The sequence below is a fragment of the Chelonoidis abingdonii genome, chromosome 4, assembly GCF_003597395.2.
Source record: "Chelonoidis abingdonii isolate Lonesome George chromosome 4, CheloAbing_2.0, whole genome shotgun sequence".
In the NCBI taxonomy this organism is placed as follows: domain Eukaryota; kingdom Metazoa; phylum Chordata; order Testudines; family Testudinidae; genus Chelonoidis; species Chelonoidis abingdonii.
In genome coordinates, this window is record NC_133772.1 from 68,085,466 (window position 1) to 68,109,735 (window position 24,270).

A 24,270-nucleotide genomic window follows, 5' to 3' on the forward strand; every position below is an offset into this window, starting at 1 on the left:
GCAAACACAAGCAAACCAAACCACAGGCGCGGTGGGGACCCTAGGTGATGCCTGGAGCCCGAAGCTGGTCTCTGCGGTACCGGGAGCGGGAAGTGCCCCCAACTCTTCCTCCGGCGGTTCCTCCTGCTGCTTAGGATCCGCATGTGCATGGGTGAGTCCCAGATCCGGGAGAGATTTGAAAAGAGACGCTCCCATCCTCCTGCTCCCGGCTGGATTTTCGTGCCTAGTTCTGCACCCATCCGAGTCACGTGGGGGGCTGGGTTCCCACTGCCTTATGCCTTCAGCAGCAGCAGTTAGTGTGAGCCGGACTCGGAGCAGAGCGCTGCTATTTAAAGTCAGTGCCTCTCTCTTCACCAGGGGGGCTCCTCTAGCAGCGGCTGCAGCAGCGATCGATTTAAACCCCCTGTGCATGACAGAGGCTGCATCTGTGACTTTCTGCGAGAGGAGCAGGGTCAGCTCTTAGGTGCGTTTTAAGCTGCTCTGTTTTCCAGGGCATCAAGTTGGGAATTTTCTCCGTTTTTTTTCCTCCCTTAAATTTGGCTGTCTTCAATTCCAGGGACCCTGCTCTTATTATTAGTGGTGGTAGTAGGATTGCTTGCAAATATATCGTGTGCCAACCTGCAGTAGCTGACTGGCTTCTTGTGCCCATTGAATGAAAGCCCTAAACATTTAAAAATCAAAGAGGGAGGATCCCTTCAATTTCAAATATTCTTTTTGGTACTAATTTGCAGCTGAGCTTTCCAGGCTTGGATAAGAAATGGATAAGGATGAGATTGACCTGCAGAGAATCCCCCCAGAGGCACCTTGGGGGCCACGTAAGTGTTTGTAGCAATGTGGGGAAATTCAAAAGGTCTTAGAGTTTGGATATTGGGGATGTTATTGGAAGGAAGGTCATTTTACTCTAGTTTAGTAATTCTAAAGGAAAACCAGATTATCCAAATGCTGTTTTCCCCATCTCTCCCCATCAGTAGTACCATTTTAAGGAATTTATTAGCAATTTTTATTTAATACTTTAAAATTCCAGGAGCAATATCCTTCTTAGCAAAGTACTGGCAAAATAAAGTCTTTATTTTCTTCTAAAACATAGAACATGATCAGTCATAGCTGCCCAAATATAGCAACTAAAAGCTCATTTTTTACAAAGCTAATCTACCCATGAAACACTGAAAAGTGCTGTATGCGGTAATGATATATAAACAAATACTATTTCAATGAATTCACATTATAAAATCAAAGACAAACAAAGAAGGACTTAAACTGAAATGTCTTTCTGTGTGTGTTTAAATGAGGTGTGCAGCTAATCAGTTATATCTTTGTTAAATAAGGTGAATTGTGTATCCCACTATCATTAAATAACAAGTGCAAACAGACATCTATCGATTGGAGAGTGAAAGTACATTCCTTGGCTGAGAACTTACTTAACATTTAGAACCAAAGAACAGATACCTTTGATGATATGGGACACAGGAAGAGAATTTCCTTGGTTTTCCCCTAGAAATAAATCATTGCCATGTGTATCTGTGTGTGTGTGTGTCTATATGCACACATCACAAATCTTCACTTACTTCATCAATTGGAAAACAAATGACACTATCAATGTTTATAGAATGAAATTTTCTCCTAGTTTAAAGGCTGTTAAACTCAGAACTGAGCTGCTAAACAGGAACATACTGTAACACTTGATAATCCAGCTGAACTGTATACAAACGGAGTAAATTTAGAATGGCAACGTTTATAAATTCCATGCTTTACAATCAAAATTCCAAATCTAACTGTGTGCTACTAAGAATAGCACAGGGAGCCCTTTCTTTACTCCCTTTTTTTGGATTCCCACGGAGACTGTTATCCTAAAGTCTGCCTATTAAACAGGCAAATATTTAACTGGAGTTCAGCCCATTTCTAAAAGTAACACTGTATGCTCATCAAATCTCAGACCAGCCAGAGCGTCTCAGGATAAAAAACAAATAAATAAAACATGTGTGGAAATCAATCTGACAGAAAACAGTTGGGTTTTATATCAAAATACTGCTCTTCCGCTGTCCATTAATTGCCCCCATATTAACATATTTATAGTAGAAGAAGAAATGTAACTTCTTCATTTCAAAGATGAACATGAAAGAGCACTTTGAAATAAAAAGCAGGAAAAACAGGGGAAGGTTGCGTGTTATCAAAGTACATTAACAGTGAAATCAATATGAGGACCAAATGCTAGAATTGTACTAAAAAGAAATACTATTTCTCATGAGGCAGGCAGCTATTTATCATAAGGCAATCAAAGAGATAAGCCAATAGAGCACTGAGAAATTGTTAATAATACTTTAGTGACATTCTCCATTTAATTTACTGATTCACCCATTAGCAGCATGAATTGAATGTACCCAATCGCATCAGTATGAGCAGGGAACAATTTGGTCTCACAAATACATCATGCATTTCTACTGACAAGCCATCCAAAAAGCTTCTTTTGAATGTTTTTAAAATATAAGCCATCTAACTATACTGCAGAGCTATAGATTGTCAGTTTACCTTGGGAACTTTTGCTCCCACTGCAAAAAGATGTAGGTCCCATTCCTGAAGTCTCTACTTGGTCCTTACTCAAGCAAAACTTCCACTGACTGCTTTTGCAATTTAGCCTGGAGTAAGGATTGAGGGACCTATTTTTTAAAAAAACAGAAGAGAATGGGTAAACAAAAGGAAAAATCTGCAAAAATAGATTGACTTATGTGAAACTATAGTTGAGCCTAAGTGTCATCAGTGCCCCTCTGCCACTGACTTGTCAGAAGCCCCTCCATGAATTTTGGGCTTCATTGGTAGCATGAAGGGGAAAGATCAAAGGGGATGAGTGTCATTTGCTGTGTCAGGGCCCCACAAACCCATAGACATGTGATAGTGAGTGGCATTGCTTACAGTTTTCAGCATTCTCTTATGCTGTGGAGTTGCAAGTAGAGGTAGTGCTGGGGCTCCCTCCATAAAGGAGGCATGGGCAACATAATGTCTGAAGGAACAGATCTATGCTGACATAGATAAGATGATACCTGGGGGAGCAGTTTGGAGGCAATAGGCCTGAGGCTCAGGATATCTTTGGGGCTGGAGGGCAAGGTCTCCTGCAGAGCTAGAATGGAATCAAATCCCCACTTCCATGTGTGAAGTTTAAACGATCAACCCCTTCCCCCACCCTCCCAGGAGTGAAATCTTGACCCTACTAAAGTCAATGGGAGTTTTGCCAGGATTTCACCCCATACCCATTTCCTTGGCTCTTCCTCTAGAAGAGATTATTCAGCCCTGAACTGGAACTTCTAGAGCAGGACTATAGATTTATTGTTTTATTACATTTCTGCTCTTGATAATACTTGAGCTTTTTCCACTACCAGTTAAACTGACAAATTATCTCCAGCTAATAATTAATCAGTAGTAATAAGAGACTAATAACTGCTTTGATTTTAGTTAGACTTTCTCTTCCAGCCCTGCAGTCATTCACCTCATTAACTTTGTTTTAATTTGAAATAACATATTCATTTATGGAAATGGGTATGTGTTAAGGCTGAGCACCTCCAGCAGGTAGATTTGATCAGTGACAGTTCTTGGGGTCTGTAGCCAGGTGTCTCACTCTGCTGAATAACTTGCAGTACAATATGTCTAGTCCTCCATAAGCCTGGCAAGCAGGACCAGGGCCGGTGCAACCATTTAGGCGATCTAGGCAGTTGCCTAGGACTCTAGGATTTGGGAGGCAGCATTTTCTTTGGCGGTGACCGCGGCAGCTGGATCTTTGGCTGCCCCGGTCGCCGCCAGCATTTAGGCGGAGGGAGCTGGGGCAGGGGAGCGTGGGGAGGGCCACCTGCAGCAAGTAAAGGGCGGGGCGGCGGCATCCAGGGGAACTCCCCGCCCCAGCTCACCTCTGCCCCACCTCCTCCCCGAGCACGCCATCGCCGCTTCACTTCTCCCGCCTCCTAGGCTTGCAGCACCTAAGCTGAATGGCGCCGCAAGCCCGGGAGGCGGGAGAAGTGAAGCAGTGATGGTGTGCTCAGGGAGGAGGTGGGACAGGGGTGAGCTGCTTCACTTCTTCCGTCTCCCAGGCTTGCGATGCCAATCAGCTTAGGCGCTGCAAGCCTGGGAGGTGGGAGAAGTGAAGCAGCGATGGCATGCTCAGGGTGGAGGTGGAACAGGGGTGAGCTGGGGCGGGTGGGGTGCCTCAAGGCGGGAGGTGGGGTGTGAGGAGCTGCCACAGGATGCGCGCCTCAGGGCGGAGGGGGGAGCTGCCATGGAGGGGGGGCGCCTCAGGTCGGGGTCTCGGGGACAGGGGAAGGCGCAAAGTGGAAGTTTCGCCTAGGGCGTGAAACATCCTTGCACCGACCCTGAGCAGGACAGTTCACCAGTTACTGCAAGGGGTTATGGAGCAAGTGAGTATCAGGAAATAAGTGACACAGCAGAGCTGGTAATGAGGTTAAGACCCAGCATGTTTACCACAACCAGAAGCTGCTATAGCTATGCTCTGTTGTTACGCAACTGTAGTTATGAAATATGGAAGAAGAGTAGCCTGCCAAAACAGAAGACAGAAGAGTCACGCCGGAAGTGGGAGCATTTGTTGGCACCAAGAGGGTGAAAATGTCCTTTTTAATTTTATTATACCCCCTGGATTCTGATGAGAAAAGGAAATACTGGGGACTCACTGTGAGTGGAGAGAGAGATTGTATTCAATCAGAATCACTTTTCTTGGGGAATCTTAGCAAACATTGCAGATTTCAGGGCCTGATCCTCATGCTGAATGCCTTCATCTCCCATTGGCTTCAAGGCACTGAGCACTTCTCGGGAGCTGCTCAGCACCTTGCACAACTGGGACCTTGGCAAGCAGCCCTTTCTGGTGCATTTATGGCAGCCTTCTTCACATATTATTAGAGTAAACCCGACATGTAAATACAAGGGAGGCATTTAGCTCTAATTCATCCACGAGCTGTAGGGGTATTTTCATACATTCTGAAAACAAAGCTAAGTATAACTCAAAGTGCTTAAATGTTCCTTTGTATACAGCTTAATATCCTAATAGATCCAGGTAGCTGTTTTGTTGAATTGCTTGTACAGCCTCGCAATGTATATTGTGAGGGCTGAATCCTGTATGGTGCTGAGGATGTTGAAATCAATGAGAGATGAGGGTGTTGAGCAGCTGTCTGGATTGGGCCTATACTGAATACAGGGACTTGACCTCAGACAAGGTGACAAAGCATTTCAAGTACTGTAGTCATCAGAGATCCATTTCATATGCAGTCACAGTTATTTTGTAGGTAAATAATAATCTATTTATTTTGACTCCATAGGCATAAACAGGCATATGTCATAATTTGTTTTTTTCCCCTTGTGATAATGGCTGGGGTCTTGACAATATACCTCTGGATATATAGTATCTAACTGCATCTGCTAGGCTAGTGACCATATTATGTGAAATTGGTCTGTATACTTTGGGAGATTACAGTAATAGCATGGATGGGGACAAGAGGAAAATGTGTACATGCATATTTAAAATTATGAGCCCCAACCATATTTGCCATAAACATTCTGCCTTTCTAACTGGATCCTAAAATCCAGATGCAGGCAGAACTTACTTTGACTTTAAGAGCAGTTAGATAGTTCCAGCAATGCTTTCATGCATATATCTTCATCACTTGTAGAACACCTTTCACACTGACACCTTCAGTACCTCAGTGGTACTATTAAAAAGTCAGTCCTGTGCCAAAGGTTAGAACACATTGGTATCTGAGAAATTGCTGCTATTTTCTGTTCTAAGTATAGGAAAATGCTGCAATGTCTTAGCTGCTACTCTAGATAATTTAAGTAACGTTTAGCCTTTTAGTAGCAATCAAAATTGGTGGCTTGTCAGTTAGAGCCCTCTCATGCAAACTTTTATTCATGGAAATAGTCCTTGCTAATATTTATATTCTGTGATTGTTAGCACTGGTTAGGACTACTCGCATGTATATGGCTTTGCAGGTTTTAAGCCCTTAGAGTGCAACTCCCCAAGATGGAATTTGTCACTTTTTAAATAATCTTTAAAGTTCCATAGATAGATAGCTATCTTTACAGAGAATCACGGCTTTCTTTTTAGAGGTTACAAGGGAACTTGTAAAACATTTTTCTCCTAGGTCAGTTGCACAACGTAGATGCTTATTGGTCATATTATAATCCTGATACTAGCCTTTTTACAGCACTTTTCAAATTGCTTTACAAAAATTTAAGGAATCATGTCAACATCCTGTGAGGCTGGTAAATATTATCATCTCCATTTTACAGAGGGAAGGATTCAGGCAGAGAAATTCAGTGACTTAATTTTGGCTGTAGATCAAATTAATTTGAGTTCTGAGGTTAAAACTCAGGTGTTTCTGGCGAGCAAGCCTGCAATCAGACCATTCCTGTCTGTATGCCAGGAAATTTGATCAGTATGCATCAGTATGTGCAAAATTCTTTCTCTTGTCCACACTACAGATATTTATTGCCTGGTCTGCACTCACTGATGTCAGTTGAAGTTCCGCTCACAGAACAAGCTCAGAATATAGCATAGAAATCTGCATGGCTGATTAGATCAAACAGCAAAATTCTGTCCAAGGAGAAGAGATTAAACACATTTAAAAGTACCTGGTTAATAATGACAGGAAAGGAAATGCATGGATAAAAATTAAATTCACAAATACAAAATTCAGAACATGTTACCTTAAAAAGGTGTTGTACTAGGTAAATCGCACAACCTCTATCCTGAGCCAGCTATCCTCAGCAGATACTTACTTCAGCAGCATCACAAGGCCAATGTTAAAGCAAGGATGAAAGGCTTTTAGACTCTTTTCTTCACTGTAGCCTTAAATATAAATAGTTGCTCTAAAATATAATTTATCCATGCCATCTTTTTCCATTGCTTTTATTTTTGGGGCAGTTTTACAATCGACTTGAGTGGGATAGGATAGGGCCTTATTTAGGACTCTTAGGATTTGATTCCTTAATTTCAGTGGGGTTTGAAAGCGTTCAACCCCTTACAGGATCTGGGCCTGCTTAGTTTGATCAATAGCAGGAAGAAATCTATTCATTTATGTCTAGTCTGTCATATTGTAATATCACTTCAAGATCTTGTTTCCCATCCCCCCATATGTTTGTGTATAGTGACTGATTTTTTTTTTCTGGACTGTCATGTAGAAATTCAAAGAACTTTGTGCCAACCTAGGGAAAAATTATTGCAATATACGAAAGAAGGAAGTATTTGTGCTAAAAGTCACTAAATTGACCCAAACTGCTTTGTGGTACTGATGTCTTAAAAGGGAATTCTGCACATGCATCTGTGTGCATACAGTTTTCTACTCCTATTCTAGCACCAGAGCCAGTGCAGGAAAATTTTCAGGGAGCACAGCAGACCTGTGGGTGTGTTTCACTGACTTGTGTACATATGCTTCCTGACTTGATAGTGGCATTGTATGCACACACGCACATGGGGTATTATGAGCAGGAACAATCTGCTCGCGGGATAGCTGAGAGATGAACATTCAGGCATGCATTAAAACTGCTTTCTTGAACATGAGTATGGGCCCATTTGGTGGTTGTGTGTGTGTGAGGGAGCTGAATTAGGCCCTGTGTCCTCTGCTCCAGTATTCAAGTGTGCACACTGTCACTATCAATGGAAGATATGTATTGAATGGTTTGGGGGCATCAGATGTAGCAGTAGTGAGAGGATAAGACTGAACAGACTGTGTCACAGCAAGCTATATCATGCAGAATGAAGCCCTGAAACAGTTCAACTCACTAGTGGAAATTATTACATTGCTGTATAAATCCTGCGTTCACTGGCACAGAGTCTGAACCTGGTCTAAAGAAGAAAAATGGTTCTCTATATGTAATATGCATTTCAGCATGTGGTCAGGCAAACCTCGCGCAGATGCTGGTATCTGAGTGCACATTGTGAACGTTCTTTTTGATGAATGACGAGTCAAGGTTTCTAAAAATAAATTAATGGTTTTTCCTTCTTTATTTCCTGTGACTTAATATATTTTATTCAACCATATAATTACCTGGAGACTTAGTGTAGCAGCTGAGTCACCAAGTTTGGATGTGAAACTGAACTGTCTCAACATTTGCAATGGGGTAGAGGATTAGGATCCTGGGTTCGTGATCTGAGTTGAGGATGAAAGGGGACTGGATCCGAGGTTCTGCTGCAGGCTTCTTTATTATACAGAATGTTCACGTTTAATTTGTAGAATATTGGGAAATGCCCTCTCCTGTCCCTTTAGCACTGTGGAGAGAGTTGGAAAAACCTCATAAATAAATGCATCTGCAAAATCAGCAAAAGAGAATCTAAGAAATCTACTAAGGTTGGTTAATTACTAGAATAATTAATCGTGAGGGAGCTTCCATTTAACTATTCCCTCAACACCACTCCTAATATTGATCAGGCTATAGTCCAAAATAACAATTACTTCCACTTCATTAAGTCAAGCAAATATTTTTTAAATAATTTAAGCTTCCTAGCACATACTCTCAGTTCATCATATTGCTGATAACAAGCCCATAATCTTGAATTCAAATAGGTCTGAAGATATATGTATTTCATTCAGGTTTTAAGTAAGCAAAGAGCCCAGCTTTTTGTGGGGATTATCTACTAAAATATCAGGATCTTCCAACCTATACAAAACATAAGTTTCTATGTCCTTGGAAAATACAGGGCCCAATCTAAAATATGCTTGGATGTCAATGGGGAATTGAGGGAGTACATCACTTTAGAGGAGACTCCGAGCACCTCCCAGGATTAGGTCCGCACAGCACCCTGTATATTCAACACAAAAGCAAACCTTATAAAGTATACTATATGTCTGACTAAAAGGTTCATCTTTAGGCAGTATAATGTATGCCTGATATAAGGGCTTGCCTTATAGATATGCTGTATGGACAATGGATGCGGAGGGCTTACTGAAGTCCACTATGCATTGTACTAATGTCAAAATATTCCACCTAATAAAAATGGAATGACTGAATTGTCTAGAGACATGACTTGGGTAATATTAAAACCTCCCTTCAAAATGATAGGTAGAGTCCTCAGGGCTGCTGTGTCCAGACAAGTGATTAAAGAAATTTAGATCATATCAATAACTGTATATTTTTCTAAGTGATATCTACTCCCTGACCTTGTGTGTATTACAAGATAAAATAAGAATTTTCCCTTTTCCCATCCATGCATTCCTTTTCTGGGCTTATGAGATACAGGCTCTTAAGTTTTTGGTACGTACAGTATGTACTATGTCTGTGCATTCTAATCCACATTACTAGCATTTCTTTATAGCCTCTGTTTGCAAATGTATTTTTTATGGAAGGATTGTTTCCTTTTTGTCTTTTTAGGAGCCATAACATGTTTAGCTTTATCCACACCTTAGAATTCCTGTTGTACTGTTTGCTGAAAAATAGAGTTTCTATGAATGTCAGTATATAGAGCCTTGTTAAAGTCTTCTGCACAGGGATGAATTGCATTCATATCATAGATTCTGAATGTCTAGATAATGAAATGAAATAAAAGTCTGAAAGTTGGACCAGCAAAAAAGAAAAAAAAAGAATAGAAGTTAGTTTTATCCTTGGATCCGTGCTTGCGTCTTCCAATTTCTTCAATGAAAGACACCTACAAGTACAACCAGAATTTAGCCTTAATTTTTTTTCGGTGTCATGGGATTGCAGGTTTCAAGGGACATGGAATTCAACGATCTAAAAGTAGAATCTTATTAGTAGGTGACCTGAGTTCTGTCTGAACAATTTTCTAGGTCCTCTGCTGATCACAGGGAAGCAGATTTGAAATATTATTTCACCTTTACAGTCCTAATCAATAATGATATTTGGCAGGCAGTTGAGTCTGGGCTAAAATGCATTTCAAAATGAAAGCTCAGTTTAGGACACGCCTTGGAGACTTAAACCAAACAACAAAGACAAGAAATTCAGTATCATAACTGAAACCCTGAGATAGGTTCAGTTATTGTGCCCCAGTGTTGTGTAGGAGGTTCAGGCTTTCCATAGGAATGTGTTACATATCTGAGCTACAGTACCTAAGGACATTCTCATACTCAAGAAATTCTCTTTTAAGTTGGATGAGGAGGCTAGATTGATCCAAGGGTTAAACACTGATATGTAACATTAATCTGAATAACCTGCTGAGGTGAGTTTATAATGGAATAAATCTTTTGTACTTCTAAAGCACCTTCCAACTACAGATATCAAAGTACCTTACAAACCATAATGAGCTTGCAATGGAGTTGCACAGATGTACCTGGGGGCATCATTTGGAGAAAATAGGCATTGCACAGGTCTTATTGAGAGTATGATTTGGTTTACCAAACCTTTATTACAAATGATTATGCATGAAGAGAGGACTTGACTTTCAGAACTCAATTTGAATTTGCTGGGCTGGCAGTTGAGGGCAAAACTTGAGTAAATCTGAAATGGAGTCAGTGAGAGACAATAAAACGTGGAACCACATAGTGGCATTTTTGCAACGTAGGCTGCTGCAAATTGCAGGGGGGGGAGACCAAAACAGCATATTTCTGCCCAGAATCAGGGGACTGTAATGCTAGTGTTTAAACCATCATTGCAACCCCATTTCTAAGCTGCTCCAGGTGTTCCTCAGCTACAGTTCAGGATCTGGGTGTAAAGCTGTCATGCTACACTCATTAGTTTGGCTATCTGCTTCAAAGAGATCATTGGCTGATCAGCACATTTAGAAAATATGGCTTAATTTTAGGTCCATATTAGTTTCCTCCTAGAGCAAATATGGTCTCAAACTCCGGTTATAACAATAATGGATAATAATGCTAACATCAACTGGAAGAAAAACTGCGTCTTAACAATACCATTTCAAATGATCATCTAAAAGGTATTTTCTCTTCATGCTGTTCCAGTAAATAAATGTGATAGAAGTATGAATCTTGAAGAAAAAAATCACTGCCAGAATATAAATGATTAGTTGGATGATAAAAAGCAGAACCTCTAAGCCCTGCCAATGGAAAAGCAGAACCCTTTTTCACACTTTAGACTTTAAAATTTCCTAGTAATACCTGCTGCATAAATATAAGCCTTTCAAGTTAATTGGTTTTAAATGGTGGGTACCTGCATTTCATTTTAATCTTTCTCCTCTTAGCAGCTTGCTAATAATCCTTCTGCTAAAGAAGATAGGCTCTTGTTTCCAAAACATAACATTTTTTACTTTTCCATTATAAATGAAGGAAGCCTCTTTTTTGAGTCAGTTTCTCTCTCTTGCAATGTATTTTTCCAGAGTAGTTTATCCAAGGCTAGTCTTGCAAGTTTCCAAGGCCTCTGGCTCTAATCCAGCAAAACACTTAAGCATGTGCTTATCTTTAAGCTTGTGAGTAGTCCCAATGCAGGGGCGGCTCCAGGCCCCAGCACGCCAAGAGCGTGCTTGGGGCGGCAAGCCGTGGGGGGCGCTCTCCTGGCGCTGCGAGGGCGGCAGGCAGGCTACCTCCGGTCCGCTGGTCCCACAGCTTCAGCGGACCTCCCGCAGGCATGCCTGCGAAGTCCACTGGTCCCACGGCTTCAAGACCGATGGACCCTCCACAGGCAAACTGCCGGAGGCAGCCTGCCTGCCGTGCTTGGGGCGGCAAAATCCCTAGAGCTGCCCCTGTCCCAATGATCACTTTTGGTGAAGAACAAGGTGGTCAAGTGGATGAAGGCCTGATCCTGGAGTCTCCAGGAATTAAAGATTAATCTTTAATTAAAGATTATGTCATGTGATTAAACCTCCAGGAATACGTCCAACCAAAATTGGCAACCCTACCTTCAGAGGCAATTGAATTTGCACAGTACTTTCCAAGATGTTCTCAGCACGCCCCCCACTAGCATAGTCTAAAGTGAAACATGGGACACTACTCTTTCTTTTAACTACTGAAGGCATGTCTACACTTACCTCCAGAATGATTGATCCAGCAGGGGGCGATTTATCACGTGTAGTGAAGATGTGATAAATCGACCACCGAACACTCTCCCGTCGACTCCACTATTCCACCAGAATGAGAAGCGTAGGCAGAGTCGACAGGGAAGCGTCAGCAGTCAACCTACCACAGTGAAGGCACCGCGATAAGTAGATCTAAGTACGTCGACTTCACTACATTATTCACATAGCTGAGGTTGCGTAACTGAGGTCAATTTAGTTTGGGCCCCCTTCTCAGCCCCAATGTACACCAGGCCTGAGTCACATTACAAGCTAAAGTCTGCATCCCTTTCTCAGGAATATTTTTAATTACTTCAGTGGGTGCTTAGTCTGAGTAAGACGTGTGGGATCCGCCCATTCTTCCTTAAAGATCCAATCCTGTGAGGTGTTGAGTACCCTGAATTCCATGTTAAATTACAAGGGTGCCTGTTCTACCTCCAGTTTAAGTTAGTGAGAGTTTTGCTATTGAGTTCAGTTCAGGAGCAGGAACACAGGTCTAATTGGAATTAAAGGTTCACTAACTCATAGGATCTAGCACTAAATCTTTATAGCAATGTCCAGTCAAAGCAGTCCTGGAGGGTCTGATACTGTTTTTGGTATGTTCACGTAATTCACCTGAAAGCAGTGAAGACCCAGTCATGCAACTGGCTCTCTCCAAACAGACCCCAACACATAGTAAAGTCTGGGGCACAGAACTGCCCACACAGAATCAACTGCAGAATTTAAGCCTGGAATTTTTTGCAGGTGGAAAAACAATACAGATCTATTTAAACCTTACCTACCCTCTATTAAAAAGAATAGTTAAAACAAATGCATTCTGTGTATATACTGCCAGTGGCTCAATACTAATCAACTGAAGAATATTCAAATTGAAAAATAATCAGTTTTCCTAGTCAGAGGGGTGACACATCCAAACACATTGAGAAGAGTGGGTTTCAGTTTCAGCTCAAAACACTGGACGAATTTCAGCCTTTACCAAATGTAATCCCATTGCCCTTTTGTTTCACAGCGGATTTTGGAACAGAATGTTTACATCTTGCCTCTTCTCTGAGTGGCTGTTTCTGTTATTACTATCTTTTTTTAGGAATAGGTTTTAAGACATAAAAAAGATGAAACTACAGGAGATAAAACAGAGACAGAAGTGGAAGGGGAAGGAGACACTTTAAAATAAACTGTGCGCTGGAAGTTTGCATTCTGTCCGGAACCTGAATTAGTTTTGGAGCAGCCTCATTATTTTTAATATCTATTTCCCCACTTGACTCTTTTGTCTGATTTTTTCCTTATTTATCATCTAAGTGACCCCTGAGGGGACACTTGTGAAACAAATACTAATCTCTAGTGAAGGACAAAAATGCAGCATTTGTTACACTGCAAATAGCTTGATAAGTTTACCAAAACCAAACTTTTGAATTCCCATAAATATTTGAAAATCCATCTTTTTGTTGTTGTTGTCCCTCTCCCCTGCCCCCAATGCTGCAGTGTTGCGGGGATCCGGAAGATGGAAGCAAAAAGGATGGGGTGGGGAGATATTGTCCCAGTGAAACTCAGGTTAAGCCAATTTTTGGGTGGCTGCCACCTCTTTCCACTTCCTGTGGTTGAGCAAATGCAGATAGGTTTGTAGTAGTGTAGTCTAACTGTGGGGGAACTGTTTCTCCCACTGGTTCACATGAACTGCTTTGAACTGGAACAGATGTGGATGTACAGAACTATCTGCTCACAGCAACCATTCCATTTATAACTGCAATTTTCTATTCAGGTCTTTATCATTTTAACTTATTTTGTGCTTCCACGTTCTGTTCCAAACCACATAATAAAATAGCCCCAGTTGGGTGAGTTTTCAACTTGCATTCAAAAACATTGGAAATATTATTCCTTGCATGACTTTATAATAGCAAGACTTTTCTGTTCAATGCTTTATTGATAATAGTGATAGGCTGAGGCAGTGTTCATTTTGGATCTGGAGCCTGTTTAAGGTGGGGTTCAGAATGCTGGCTCAAGATCAAACTCAGGCTACTCTGGATTCAGATTCAAGAGTGCTAAAAGCTCAAAAATTGTTCCTTACAATATTTAAACTCAAACTGGTCCTTTCATGAGACCTCTCTTTTATTGGATGATGTTCAAACTAGATGTGGAAAATAGATCCCTTCTTGGTTTGGATGCAATCCCTAACCAGATCAGTAATGACAGATTCAGATCCAGGGATTCAAATCCAATTCCCCTGAAATTCAGGCGTGTGTGTGGATGGTGGTTCAGATGAGCTCCTACACTGTTAAACTCTTCATTAATAAAATTCACCAAGGAATGCTTTCCATTCCATCTTACATAAGAACACAAGAATGGCCATAGTGGGTAAGACCAGTGGTCCATCTAGCCCAATATCTTGCTTCTGACAGTGGCTGGTGCCAGATACTTCAGAAGGAGTGAACAGAACAAGGCAATTTATCAAGTGATCCATCCCCTGTCATCCAGCCTCAGCTTCTTGTAGTTAGTGGCCTCGGGACATCTGTGTTATGAGGTTGTATCTTTGACCATCTTGGCTAATAGCCATTATGGACCTATCTGCCATGAACTTATATAATTTTTTGTTAACACACAGTTATATTTTGGCCTTCACGACATCCCCTGGCAATGAGTTCCACAGGTTGGCTGTGCCCTGTGTAAAGAAGTAGTTTGTTTTAAACCTGCTGCCTATTAATTTCATCATGTGACCCCTGGGTTTGTCTATGGTCAGAAAGAGAATATAGAACTTTTTCTCCACACCATTCATGATTTATAGACCTCTCTCATATTTCCCCCTGAGTCATCTCTTTTCTAAGCTGAATACTCCCAATCTTTTTACTCTTTCCTCATATGGAAGCTGTTCCATACACGTAATCATTTTTGTTGCCCTTCTCTGCTTTTTCCAGTTCTAATATATCTTTTTTGAGATGGGGTGACCAGAACTGCACACAGTATTCAAGTTGTGGGTGTACCATGATTCTATTTAGTGACATTATATTTTCTGTTTTATCTATCCCTTTCCTAATGGTTCCTAACATTCTGTTAGCTTTTTTGCTGATGCTGTACAATGAGCAGATGTTTTCAGAAGTGTATCCAGGGTGATTCCAAGATCTTTCTTGAGTGGTAGCAGCTAATTTGGAGCCCATCATTTTGTGTGTATAGTTGGGATTAAGTTTTCTAACATGCATTGCATTTATTAATATTGACTTTCATCTGCCATTTTCTTGCCCAGTCACCCAGTTTTGTGAGATCCCTTTGAAACTCGTCAGAGTCTGCTTTAGAGTTGACTATCTTGAGTAACTGTGTATTATCTGCAAACTTTGCCACCTCACTATTTACCCTTTTTCCAGATCATGTGTAAATATGTTGAACAGCTGTGGTCCCAGTACAGAACCTTAGGGGACCCTGCTATTTACCTCTCTCCACTGTGAAAGTCTATTTATTCCTACTCTTTGTTTCCTATCTTTTAACCAGTTACTGATTCATGAGAGAACTTTCCCTCTTATCCCATGACTCCTTAAGTTGCATAAAAGCCTTTGGTGAGAGACCTTGTCGAAGGCTTTCTGAAAGTCTAAGTACACTGGATCACTCTTGTCCACATGTTTATTTGACACCCCCGCCTCCAAAGAATTCTGATAGATTGAGGCATGATTTCCCTTTACAAAAGCCATGTTGACTCTTACCACAATGTATTGTGTTTATCTATGTGTCTGATCATTCTGTTCTTTGCTATAGTTTCAACCAATTTTCCTGGTACTGAAGTTAGGCTTCCTGGGCTATAACAGAATCACCTCTGGAGCCTTTTAAAAAATTGGCGTTACAGCTATCCTCCAGTAATCTGGTACAGAGGCTGATTTAAGTGGTAGGTTACATACCACAGTTAGTAGTTCTGCAATTCCATATTTGAGTTTCTTCAGAACTTTTAGGTGAATATTATCTGGTATTTATCAACTTGTTCCAAAACATCCTCTATTGAAACCTCAATTTGGATAGTTCCTCACATTTGCCATCTAAAAAGAATGGCCCAGGTGTGTGAATCTCCCTCACATCGCCACAATTAAGTCTCATAACATTTCTGTATAGTACATAGTTAAATGTTCTGACTCCTGCTGACTGAACTGCAAAGAGGTTAAGGCACATGCCCATGGTTGCAGAAAGAATCAGTGGCAATGTTGGGCTTAGAATTCAGAGATTATTGTCCCCAAGTCCTGTGCTCAGTAAACCAGATCACACTGCCTCTATTACAAAATTATTTTAGTGTTCAATTTTTTCAGAATGACTTCATTTGTTTGAGAATCAGGGGACTGTGCTTGTCAAATCATTTGTTTTTTAGCTCTCCAATTTCAGCCTTAATACAGCAAACAAATTTCCCCAAAGTTCAGAGACAGATAGGATCATAACCCAAATCATAAAAAAAAAGTCATAACCCTCTGGGATTCAGGCTGGGGTCATGCTTTCAAAGCTATCCATTTGAAGTGAGAGTTTTTGCTTCCCTTATTATGGTATTGACTAATGTGCATTTATGGGAATCCTTATGCATGCAGTATTCTCATACTATTCAGTTTGGTATAGTAAAGAACTGCAGGATCACATAGCAGGTTGTCATGTTTTGATGAAAAGGAAGAAGGAGCACCTCCCTTTCCTATGCTGCCATTTTGTTTGTACAGAAGGAAGTTCTATGGTCCATTTAAATCTCATCTGCCCGACGTATGTAGCTTGCTATATTTTTATTTTACTTATTTTAATTCCCATTAAGAGTTTTGCACGACAAGAAGCCACAGGAGTTCAGCTTTAAGTGCTTTTCTAATGCCTTTGAATATGTTCATGATTACATCTTCTACTGATGCCACTAGAAGAGTCCATTCCACAGATTAGCCCCTGAATTGAAAGATTTTCCTCCTAAATAACTGTACTTTCCCTGCATCATCTATTCTAAGCTTTAGCCCTTGCTTGATATATGTGCAAGCTATGAAATTCAGGTGCAGGGTGGTGTCCAGATTTCAAACATTTCCGAAGTTGAGGAAGTTTGGATTTGGAATTGAAGTTTTATATATTACATAGGCAGGGCCTAATTGCAAAATTCAGATCAAAGCAAAATTCAGCTCTGTATAGCCAACTCTCACAAAGTTCATTGGTGTTTGGACTGGGGACATCTCTAGTTTGTTCAGTCTTTTTCTTGAGCCTTTTACCCTGAATTGTTCTGTCCCCTCTACAGTTAGTGATTTATAATTGCCTGATAAAATATTGACAAATGCTAGATTTTATTTAAAGAATATCTAGTGTAGGCAACTTAGTATACAATTGTTGATGGGTCAATTCCACCTTTGTTTGCATTAGCTGATCCCTGTTGACTTTATCCTTTAAGCAGAAGTAATTTTAGGTAGTCTGCTTTTAGTCTAAGACTTTGCTATTTTGTATTCAGAGTAAACAAAGGCTGTAACCCCAAGTGGGTAGAATTAGGTGAGGAAAAGGAATGTGTTCTTTCCTTCAACAAATAAATCAGCTCCTTCTGCAGTGCAAGAGTATATACCAATGTAACAGGGTGTGTATAGTAAGCGTAAGCAGACATATTAACAGAGGGGAAATCTCTGACAAGTTTTAAGTATGTCCCCTGTTCAAGTGATTCTTTTAGCAGACAAGTCTGTCACATTTATTCCCTAATAACTTTTGACAATAGGCAGACATTACCACAGAGTTTATTTTAAGGAAGGTTGTTTAATTTTGCATCTTGGGTTTTTTTCCGGTTACTTTTCCTCTTTTTTTATACAAAAAATCAGGTCATTTATTGAGTTTGAGGTATGGTTATATTTGGGAAGGAAGCAATAGACACGGAGAACTGCTGGACTATATCCGCGATGTCTGGCTATAGGAAAAGTGCTCTCAACTCCCATGGTTTATGCAGACATAATTCCCACTGAAGTTAATGTGAGCTTTGTATACTCCAGTGACTGTAGAATCTGAAGCTCTATCCAGGAATGATTTTATATTCCTGAGTTATCTGTTGGTCATCAGGCAGGGAAAGGAAGACACAATTTTCTTGCACAAGGGAGGAATAGAGTGGTTAGAACCAAGCATCCTTACAGAGCTCCAATTCACCTTGTGTGCAACACTCTTACAGTTGCAATCCCCAGCCTTTCCTGGGCAGAGATTGAAAATTATGTTGAAGAATGCCAAACTGTGTGTCAGAACAGGACACTTGTTCTTTGGAACAAAGGAAATTGAAGCTAGGCTTCCAAAGAGAGATGCTAACCCATTTTGTGTCTTAGCACCATAAACCTGGGTCTGTGGGACCTGGGCTCGTGGACTTGGTTTTTCTAAGTCCATGCTGGAGTGTCCACATGGCATTGTAAACCTGCGCCTACAATTTCTGGACCTCAGTCTCACAGCAAACATGTAGCTACTGTATTGTGAAAACCTTCTGACTCAAGTTTGCTGCTTGAGCTGCATTGCACTGCAAATGAGGGGCCTTGAACCTGAGTTAGAGGGACTCGGACTCTGACCCCAGCAGGGTCCTAGGACCTGAGTGCTTGCTAACCCAAGTGAGACTGATTTTGTGTGTCAATGGGAAGGGGGCTTGAGCTCAAACCTGAGTCAGAGTTCGGGTTTTGAGTGCAATATAGAAAACAAATGCAGATATTCATTGCTTTCATGTCTCTACATTTACTGCTGCAGTCTCTCTGCAACAGTAAACTATAGGCTGAGTAGCTCCTGAGAGGCACTGAGTGCCCTCCACTCCCCTAGCTTCCCACGGTCAGAGGGCGCTCGGATGGAACAATGAGTCAGTATTAGGCAGCTGTGCAACATGCATCTGATCCGAGTAATGTATTCGGGGAAAGCAGGGCTGCCTTGCTTGGGAGAATGATCAAGGATTCAGGAGCAGGAGGAAGATAAGATTTAATTTGGGAATTTAGAGACTCAACTGGGAAGAAGGGTCTGGGAGGATTTTAAAGGGCTTTGGGTGGGATTACAATTTTGGTGAATCATGGGTTACATTTTGCTGAGTTTATTCCTATTTATGCTGCAGTACAGATGTATACAACACTTTGCAGTAGTAAAAATACTCCAAAGAACATATGTTCTGAGGATAAACACAGAATAGTACAATTACTACAAGAACTTAAAAGGCAAGTTGCGGTTGGATGTTAATGCAGGAACATGGAACTATCATACTGGATTAGACCAGTGGTCCATCTAGTCCAGTATCTTGTCTTCAACATTGGCCAGCACCAGATGCTTAAGAAGAAGGTTTAGCAGCAGGCAGCTATGAGATAGGATGACTTGACCCAATGGAAGTTTCCTCCCAGCCCCATTGCTAAACCCCAAAGCATTAGGGTTTTGTATCTCTTCTAAAACTCGTGTTTGGTTTTGTAGTATTTACTGTTACAACTCTGGATATTCTTTTTATCCATATAAATGTCTAATCCCTTTTGGAAATCTGCTAAGATCTTGGATTCAGTTGATATGTTGTGGCAATGAGTTCCACAGGCTAATGCACATTGTGTTAATAAGTATTTCTTTTTATCAAGTTTCCCTTTGCTGCCTCAGTTTCATTTAATGTCCCCTTGGACATTCAACAGGGGTGGGTGGAGGGTTAGAAGTGATTTAAAGGAACTTAGTGAATATTGATTTGGAAGCTGGTTCAATGCCGACTTCTGTAATTGGAAGAAGGCACGACAGCCAGATTGTCAATGGATATAAATCAGAGTAGCCTCACTGAAGGCCATCTATACCAGCTGAGGATGTGGCCCAGAATCAAAGAGTGGGCAAGGGAGTGGTAAGGAGGGAGGCATGGGTGATGATGGGAGGGTTAAACAAGATTTTTGTGATGTTATAGCATACAAATTACTCAATATTGTGGCAGTACAAAAGTAACAAATAAACGTTAATTTGTATTTGTATTTCTCTTGCTAGGGATTGCTTTGCTTTGTTGTATAAGAGCAAACTAAGGAATTTAATTTGAACATGCACAAAAGGAAAAGGAGGGGGGGAATTACGAAATGAAGATTTACTCAAAGTTTTGAGTTTAATATTTAAAACTCAAATATTTTCTTTCACTTAGTCTTTTAAAGGGAAAAATCCTGCTTTCAAAGTTTTTTTACATCCTTTCCAAATGCTTCTGTTGGAGGGGAAAAATCTGCTTTATGTGGTAGCGCTCAGAGTTTGTGTTGAAGTTTGAGCCTGTGTTTTCTTGACACAAAAGAAGACACATGCTCATAAGGAGGGAGAGCAAAGAAAACCAAAAGATAAAGAAAATGTGCCGGCAATCAGGGCCGGCTCTAGCCATTTCACCACCCCAAGCACAGCGGCATGCCTCAGGGGGCGCTCTGCAGCTCACCGGTCCCACGGCTCCGGTGGACCTCTCTCCTGGCAACTGGCAGAGCACCCCCCGCAGCATGCTGCCCCACGCATGCGTTTTGCGCACTGGGGCCTGGAGCCGGCCCTGCCGGCAATCACTTAATGTTTGCACGTAAGTTATTGGAAAACTGTGGGTAGAGCAGGGCACATGGAATCACTTTAGCATGCCAATCTGGTCACAGCAAAGTGTTGTAAGGTTAGATTTGTGCTGGCTTGCTGATCTTGACTCTGGTTAGACAGAAGTTAAACAGAGAAAAATAGGAGGAATAAGGTGATGCAGAAATTGACATGCTGTAGAGGGATTAGCAAGAGCTTTTAGTTCACCTCTTGTGGAAACGATACTCTCCTCTTCTTGCCTAGACTGGTCAAAAAAAATTTTCAAGATCAGGAAGAAGGTCCAGTGATGTGGTAATTGCCTGAGTACCAGCATATAGTGGTAATGATGTCCTTGAAGTGCTTTAAATTCTCTGCCATATTAATTTATTAAGTGCTTTAGGGAATAAAATAAAACAGCTGTCCTGCTATCTGCATATGGACATTTCATTTTATGAAGGTTCTAGTCTGGTCTAACAATCCTGTAACTTCACTAATAGCTTTGGAAAACCCTTTATCACCCATTTGGAGGTCAAAAATTAAAATGACTTTCCACTTCAGAGAAATTAAGGTTTTAATTCACTCTCAAGTCCAGCAAAACAGTGGATAAAGCATAGGGTGTGTATGGGTCTAGGCATGCATGCAATCAAAATGGAGACAAGAGCAGAGCTGTACATGCTCAGAAGATTCAGCTGAATGCAGAAGAGCTGGGGAAGCCAATGCAGAGAGAGGTAAGCATACTAGCATAGGCTATTAAACCTACCAGCATTTTACAATGGTACCAAAGCTGGGATATAAATTTATTTGTGACATCAGTGAAACTTTCTTCTGTCTCTGGCCTCTCTCACCCTTCCTCGATGATACCTCTCTCCTGTTACCTTCACCTGTAAGTTATTTTACAGTAATAACAATGTACACAACACATAACACTAACATACTACAAACTGCTGCTGCACTAGTCCTGTGCTAGAGTGGAAAATAAAAACTTACTATGTAAATCCTAAATATAGTGCTTTACAAGGGGAGGGCTTGTAGTCTATTAGTTTTTACCCTTCTGTTATTCACATGAAAAGAAAACCATGTAATGATCTCTCTGGTGTAAATGAAGTTAATAGTCAACAAAGCATATTTTATGGTGTGTAAAGGGAGATCCCTGTGAGAGGCGGTTAGTGAGAACAAGCCAAACGGAATGCATTGAAGGAGGAATCAGAGGCAGCAATATTACAGATGCACAAGTCATTGAACTCATTAAGCATTTTACAAAAGTTCAGTGTGGAGAGAATTTGTTAAAATTGGGAGTTTGCAGCATAGAATCAAGGAGTTCTCAGTAGATGCAAAATAAATGGAGAAAGATCCAGGTGATCTTACTGAATTTAAAAGATAAATAGAAGGAGGGACACTCTCCACAGTACTATTCTGTGTTCTTGGAACTTCAAAATCTTTGTGCCTTATGTCATAAAATATTATGCAGTATTTACAGAAATGATGCAAAAATGTTGGTTGCAGTATGGTAAGTCCTATTCATTTTTAAACCTTACTATGGAATACTGTAATGGCTTTTGTGTAAACAGGTAATTTACAAAAATTACAGGTTCATCTTTAGATGGAAAACTTAAGACTTCTATCTTGTTCTGAGTGATACATTCTCTTCTTCACCCCAGCATGTGTACATATTCCATTATCCTAGATGTGGTAAAAACATTTTCTGAAGGGCTTTATAAAAGTACTTCCACCTCTTTTTTTTTTTCCTTGATACCAACAGCTCTTGCACCCCTGAAAAGAAAATTGCTAAGAACTAATTAATGTGCCTGTAAGGTAAGAGAGTGTTAAGCTAATGTTTGTAATGGAAGTGTTCAAATTTTATGCACTTTTTGCTTAGATAGCTTTAGAAATTTGTTGCTTAAAGGCAAGGGCCAAGGTCCCACTAGGATCTACAGATGGACTCTAGAGGAGAGAAGAAGATGGATGGGTTAGATCTATGGCTAGGGTTTGGCCAGATTCCAGGTGGTTTCCATTACCTGCATCCTTTATTCTTCAGCCTACAGTATGCATATAGTTCTGACCATGTCCACTGAACTTTCCAGCATGAACGGAAAGGGATGTTATGTCAAAACTTCTTGGACTCTGTTACCATAGATATATTGGTTCACATTCTCCCTTTCCAGCCCTTTTCTCTGAGACAGGGGAAAGTTTATTTTAATGTGCAAATAGAAGAAGCAGGAAGACCGTAGCTCTATCTCTGTGTAATTAAACACTTAAGTATTGCCAGTGGGAAGCAACTGTTTTTAAAGTAACATGATGGAACTGTGTAGGAGTTTTGGTGGCAATAAGCCCAGGTATACTCACAACCGGGAGTACCCTCTCTCTGGCCTCATGTTTCAAATGTCCTTAAGGTCGGCCCCGTTAATGGGATCTGCTTACCTGTTTTTAAAGACCTGATTCAATAAGCAGATATATAACTTAAAGCGGGTAAATCAATGGAACTACTTGCATGTGTAATGTTACATGATACTAAGGCACCGTTCAGCAATGTAATTAAGTCCATATCTTAGTGAGGCTCAAATAGGATGAATGATTGTTCAGATTTTAAAGAAATATATAAAGATATCAATACATTTCATAATCCATATAATGGTAGCCTGTATATACAGATTATTCATACAGGGTAATTCTGGTAGAATGCACTGCATTATAGTTTAAGATTTTTTTTAAATCAGTTCTGCTTCTTTCTGTGAATTCTGTTTAGAGCTGGTTGAAATTTTTTCCAAATTTTGAGTCTGATTTTTTTCAGTTCAGATTTTTTTCCTGGAAATTTTCAATTTCAACAAAAAACAGAAAGAGAGGGAAAAATTTCAATAAAAATTCCAGTTTGTTCCTCTCTTTTTTTGCAAATAGCGCTGGAATTCCTATAGTATTTCAGAGATTTCTTTTTTTTGATATCTCCAATATCACAAAAGAAGCATCATAATGGAGGCATAGAGAATAGTAAGGCATTGATCAGAGTATGTAGGTGCTAATAATATTCTTCTTCGAGTGATTGCACGTGTCCAATCCATGGGAGGAGTATATGTGCCCAGTGTGCTATGCCTGGACATTTTTTTCCCCTGTCAGTATCTGTCAGGGCAGTGCATGTGCCCCTAGCACTCTTGCACCATTCCATTATGGTATACAGACCCGGGCTTCCCTCAACCACCTTCAGTTCCTTTTTTCTGCCCAAGATCAGTATTCGGAGCATATCAGCTTGCTACTGTACATTTTCTCCTACTGCAGGGGGTTTATCTCCCTTCTGTAAATAGTTAGCTAGTAGTACTTGTTTGTGTAAGTTACCATGGCTTGCTTTGTTGTTTTTTATTACAGCTTTGCGCATCAAATCCCTACTATACAAGGGGAATAGTCTCCCAGTACTGGGGTTTATGCCGATCTCCAGGCTTTAAGCCTTGTGCCAGCTGCAGAAAGTCTATGCTGATGAGTGACCCTTGTTCCAGGTGACTAAAGAGCCTTGATGAGAGTCACTTGCAAGATCTTACTCCTTCTGAACCTTCCCGTTCAGGATGGGCATCTGGTATTTCTACCTTGGTTAGCAGTGCCCCTCCAGAAATTGCATTGGAAAGTCTGCACCAATCTCTTTCTCTGGTGCCAGGAAGAAGCACAGAGCATTGGAACAGCATTCCTGAAAAGAGCCGAGCTCCTCCTGATGGTCAAGGTCCTCAGTACCATCTGCTAGTAAACTATCAGGAGGCAGAGTGCCATACAGGCTGTCTTCTGGACTCTCTCAAATTTGCCCACCTAGAACTAGACATTGTATTCCTGCTGAGGCCTCACCAGCACTGGGTAGAATGAGGAAATTACCTCTTGTGACTTACATAGGATGTTTCTAT

General features: G+C 40.8%; 1 protein-coding gene across 1 annotated transcript in view; it reads left to right on the plus strand.

Annotated features, from left to right (window-relative positions):
• The first annotated feature begins 383 nt into the window (after positions 1–383).
• Positions 384–24,270, plus strand: part of ANO1 (anoctamin 1) — a 129,247-nt gene continuing 105,360 nt past the window's right edge. Inside the window, exons 1-2 of the mRNA XM_075065240.1 lie at positions 384–463; positions 732–815. Of these exons, the coding sequence (XP_074921341.1) occupies positions 758–815 (58 nt within the window). The 5' untranslated portion in view covers positions 384–463; positions 732–757. The remainder of the gene's footprint in view (positions 464–731; positions 816–24,270) is intronic.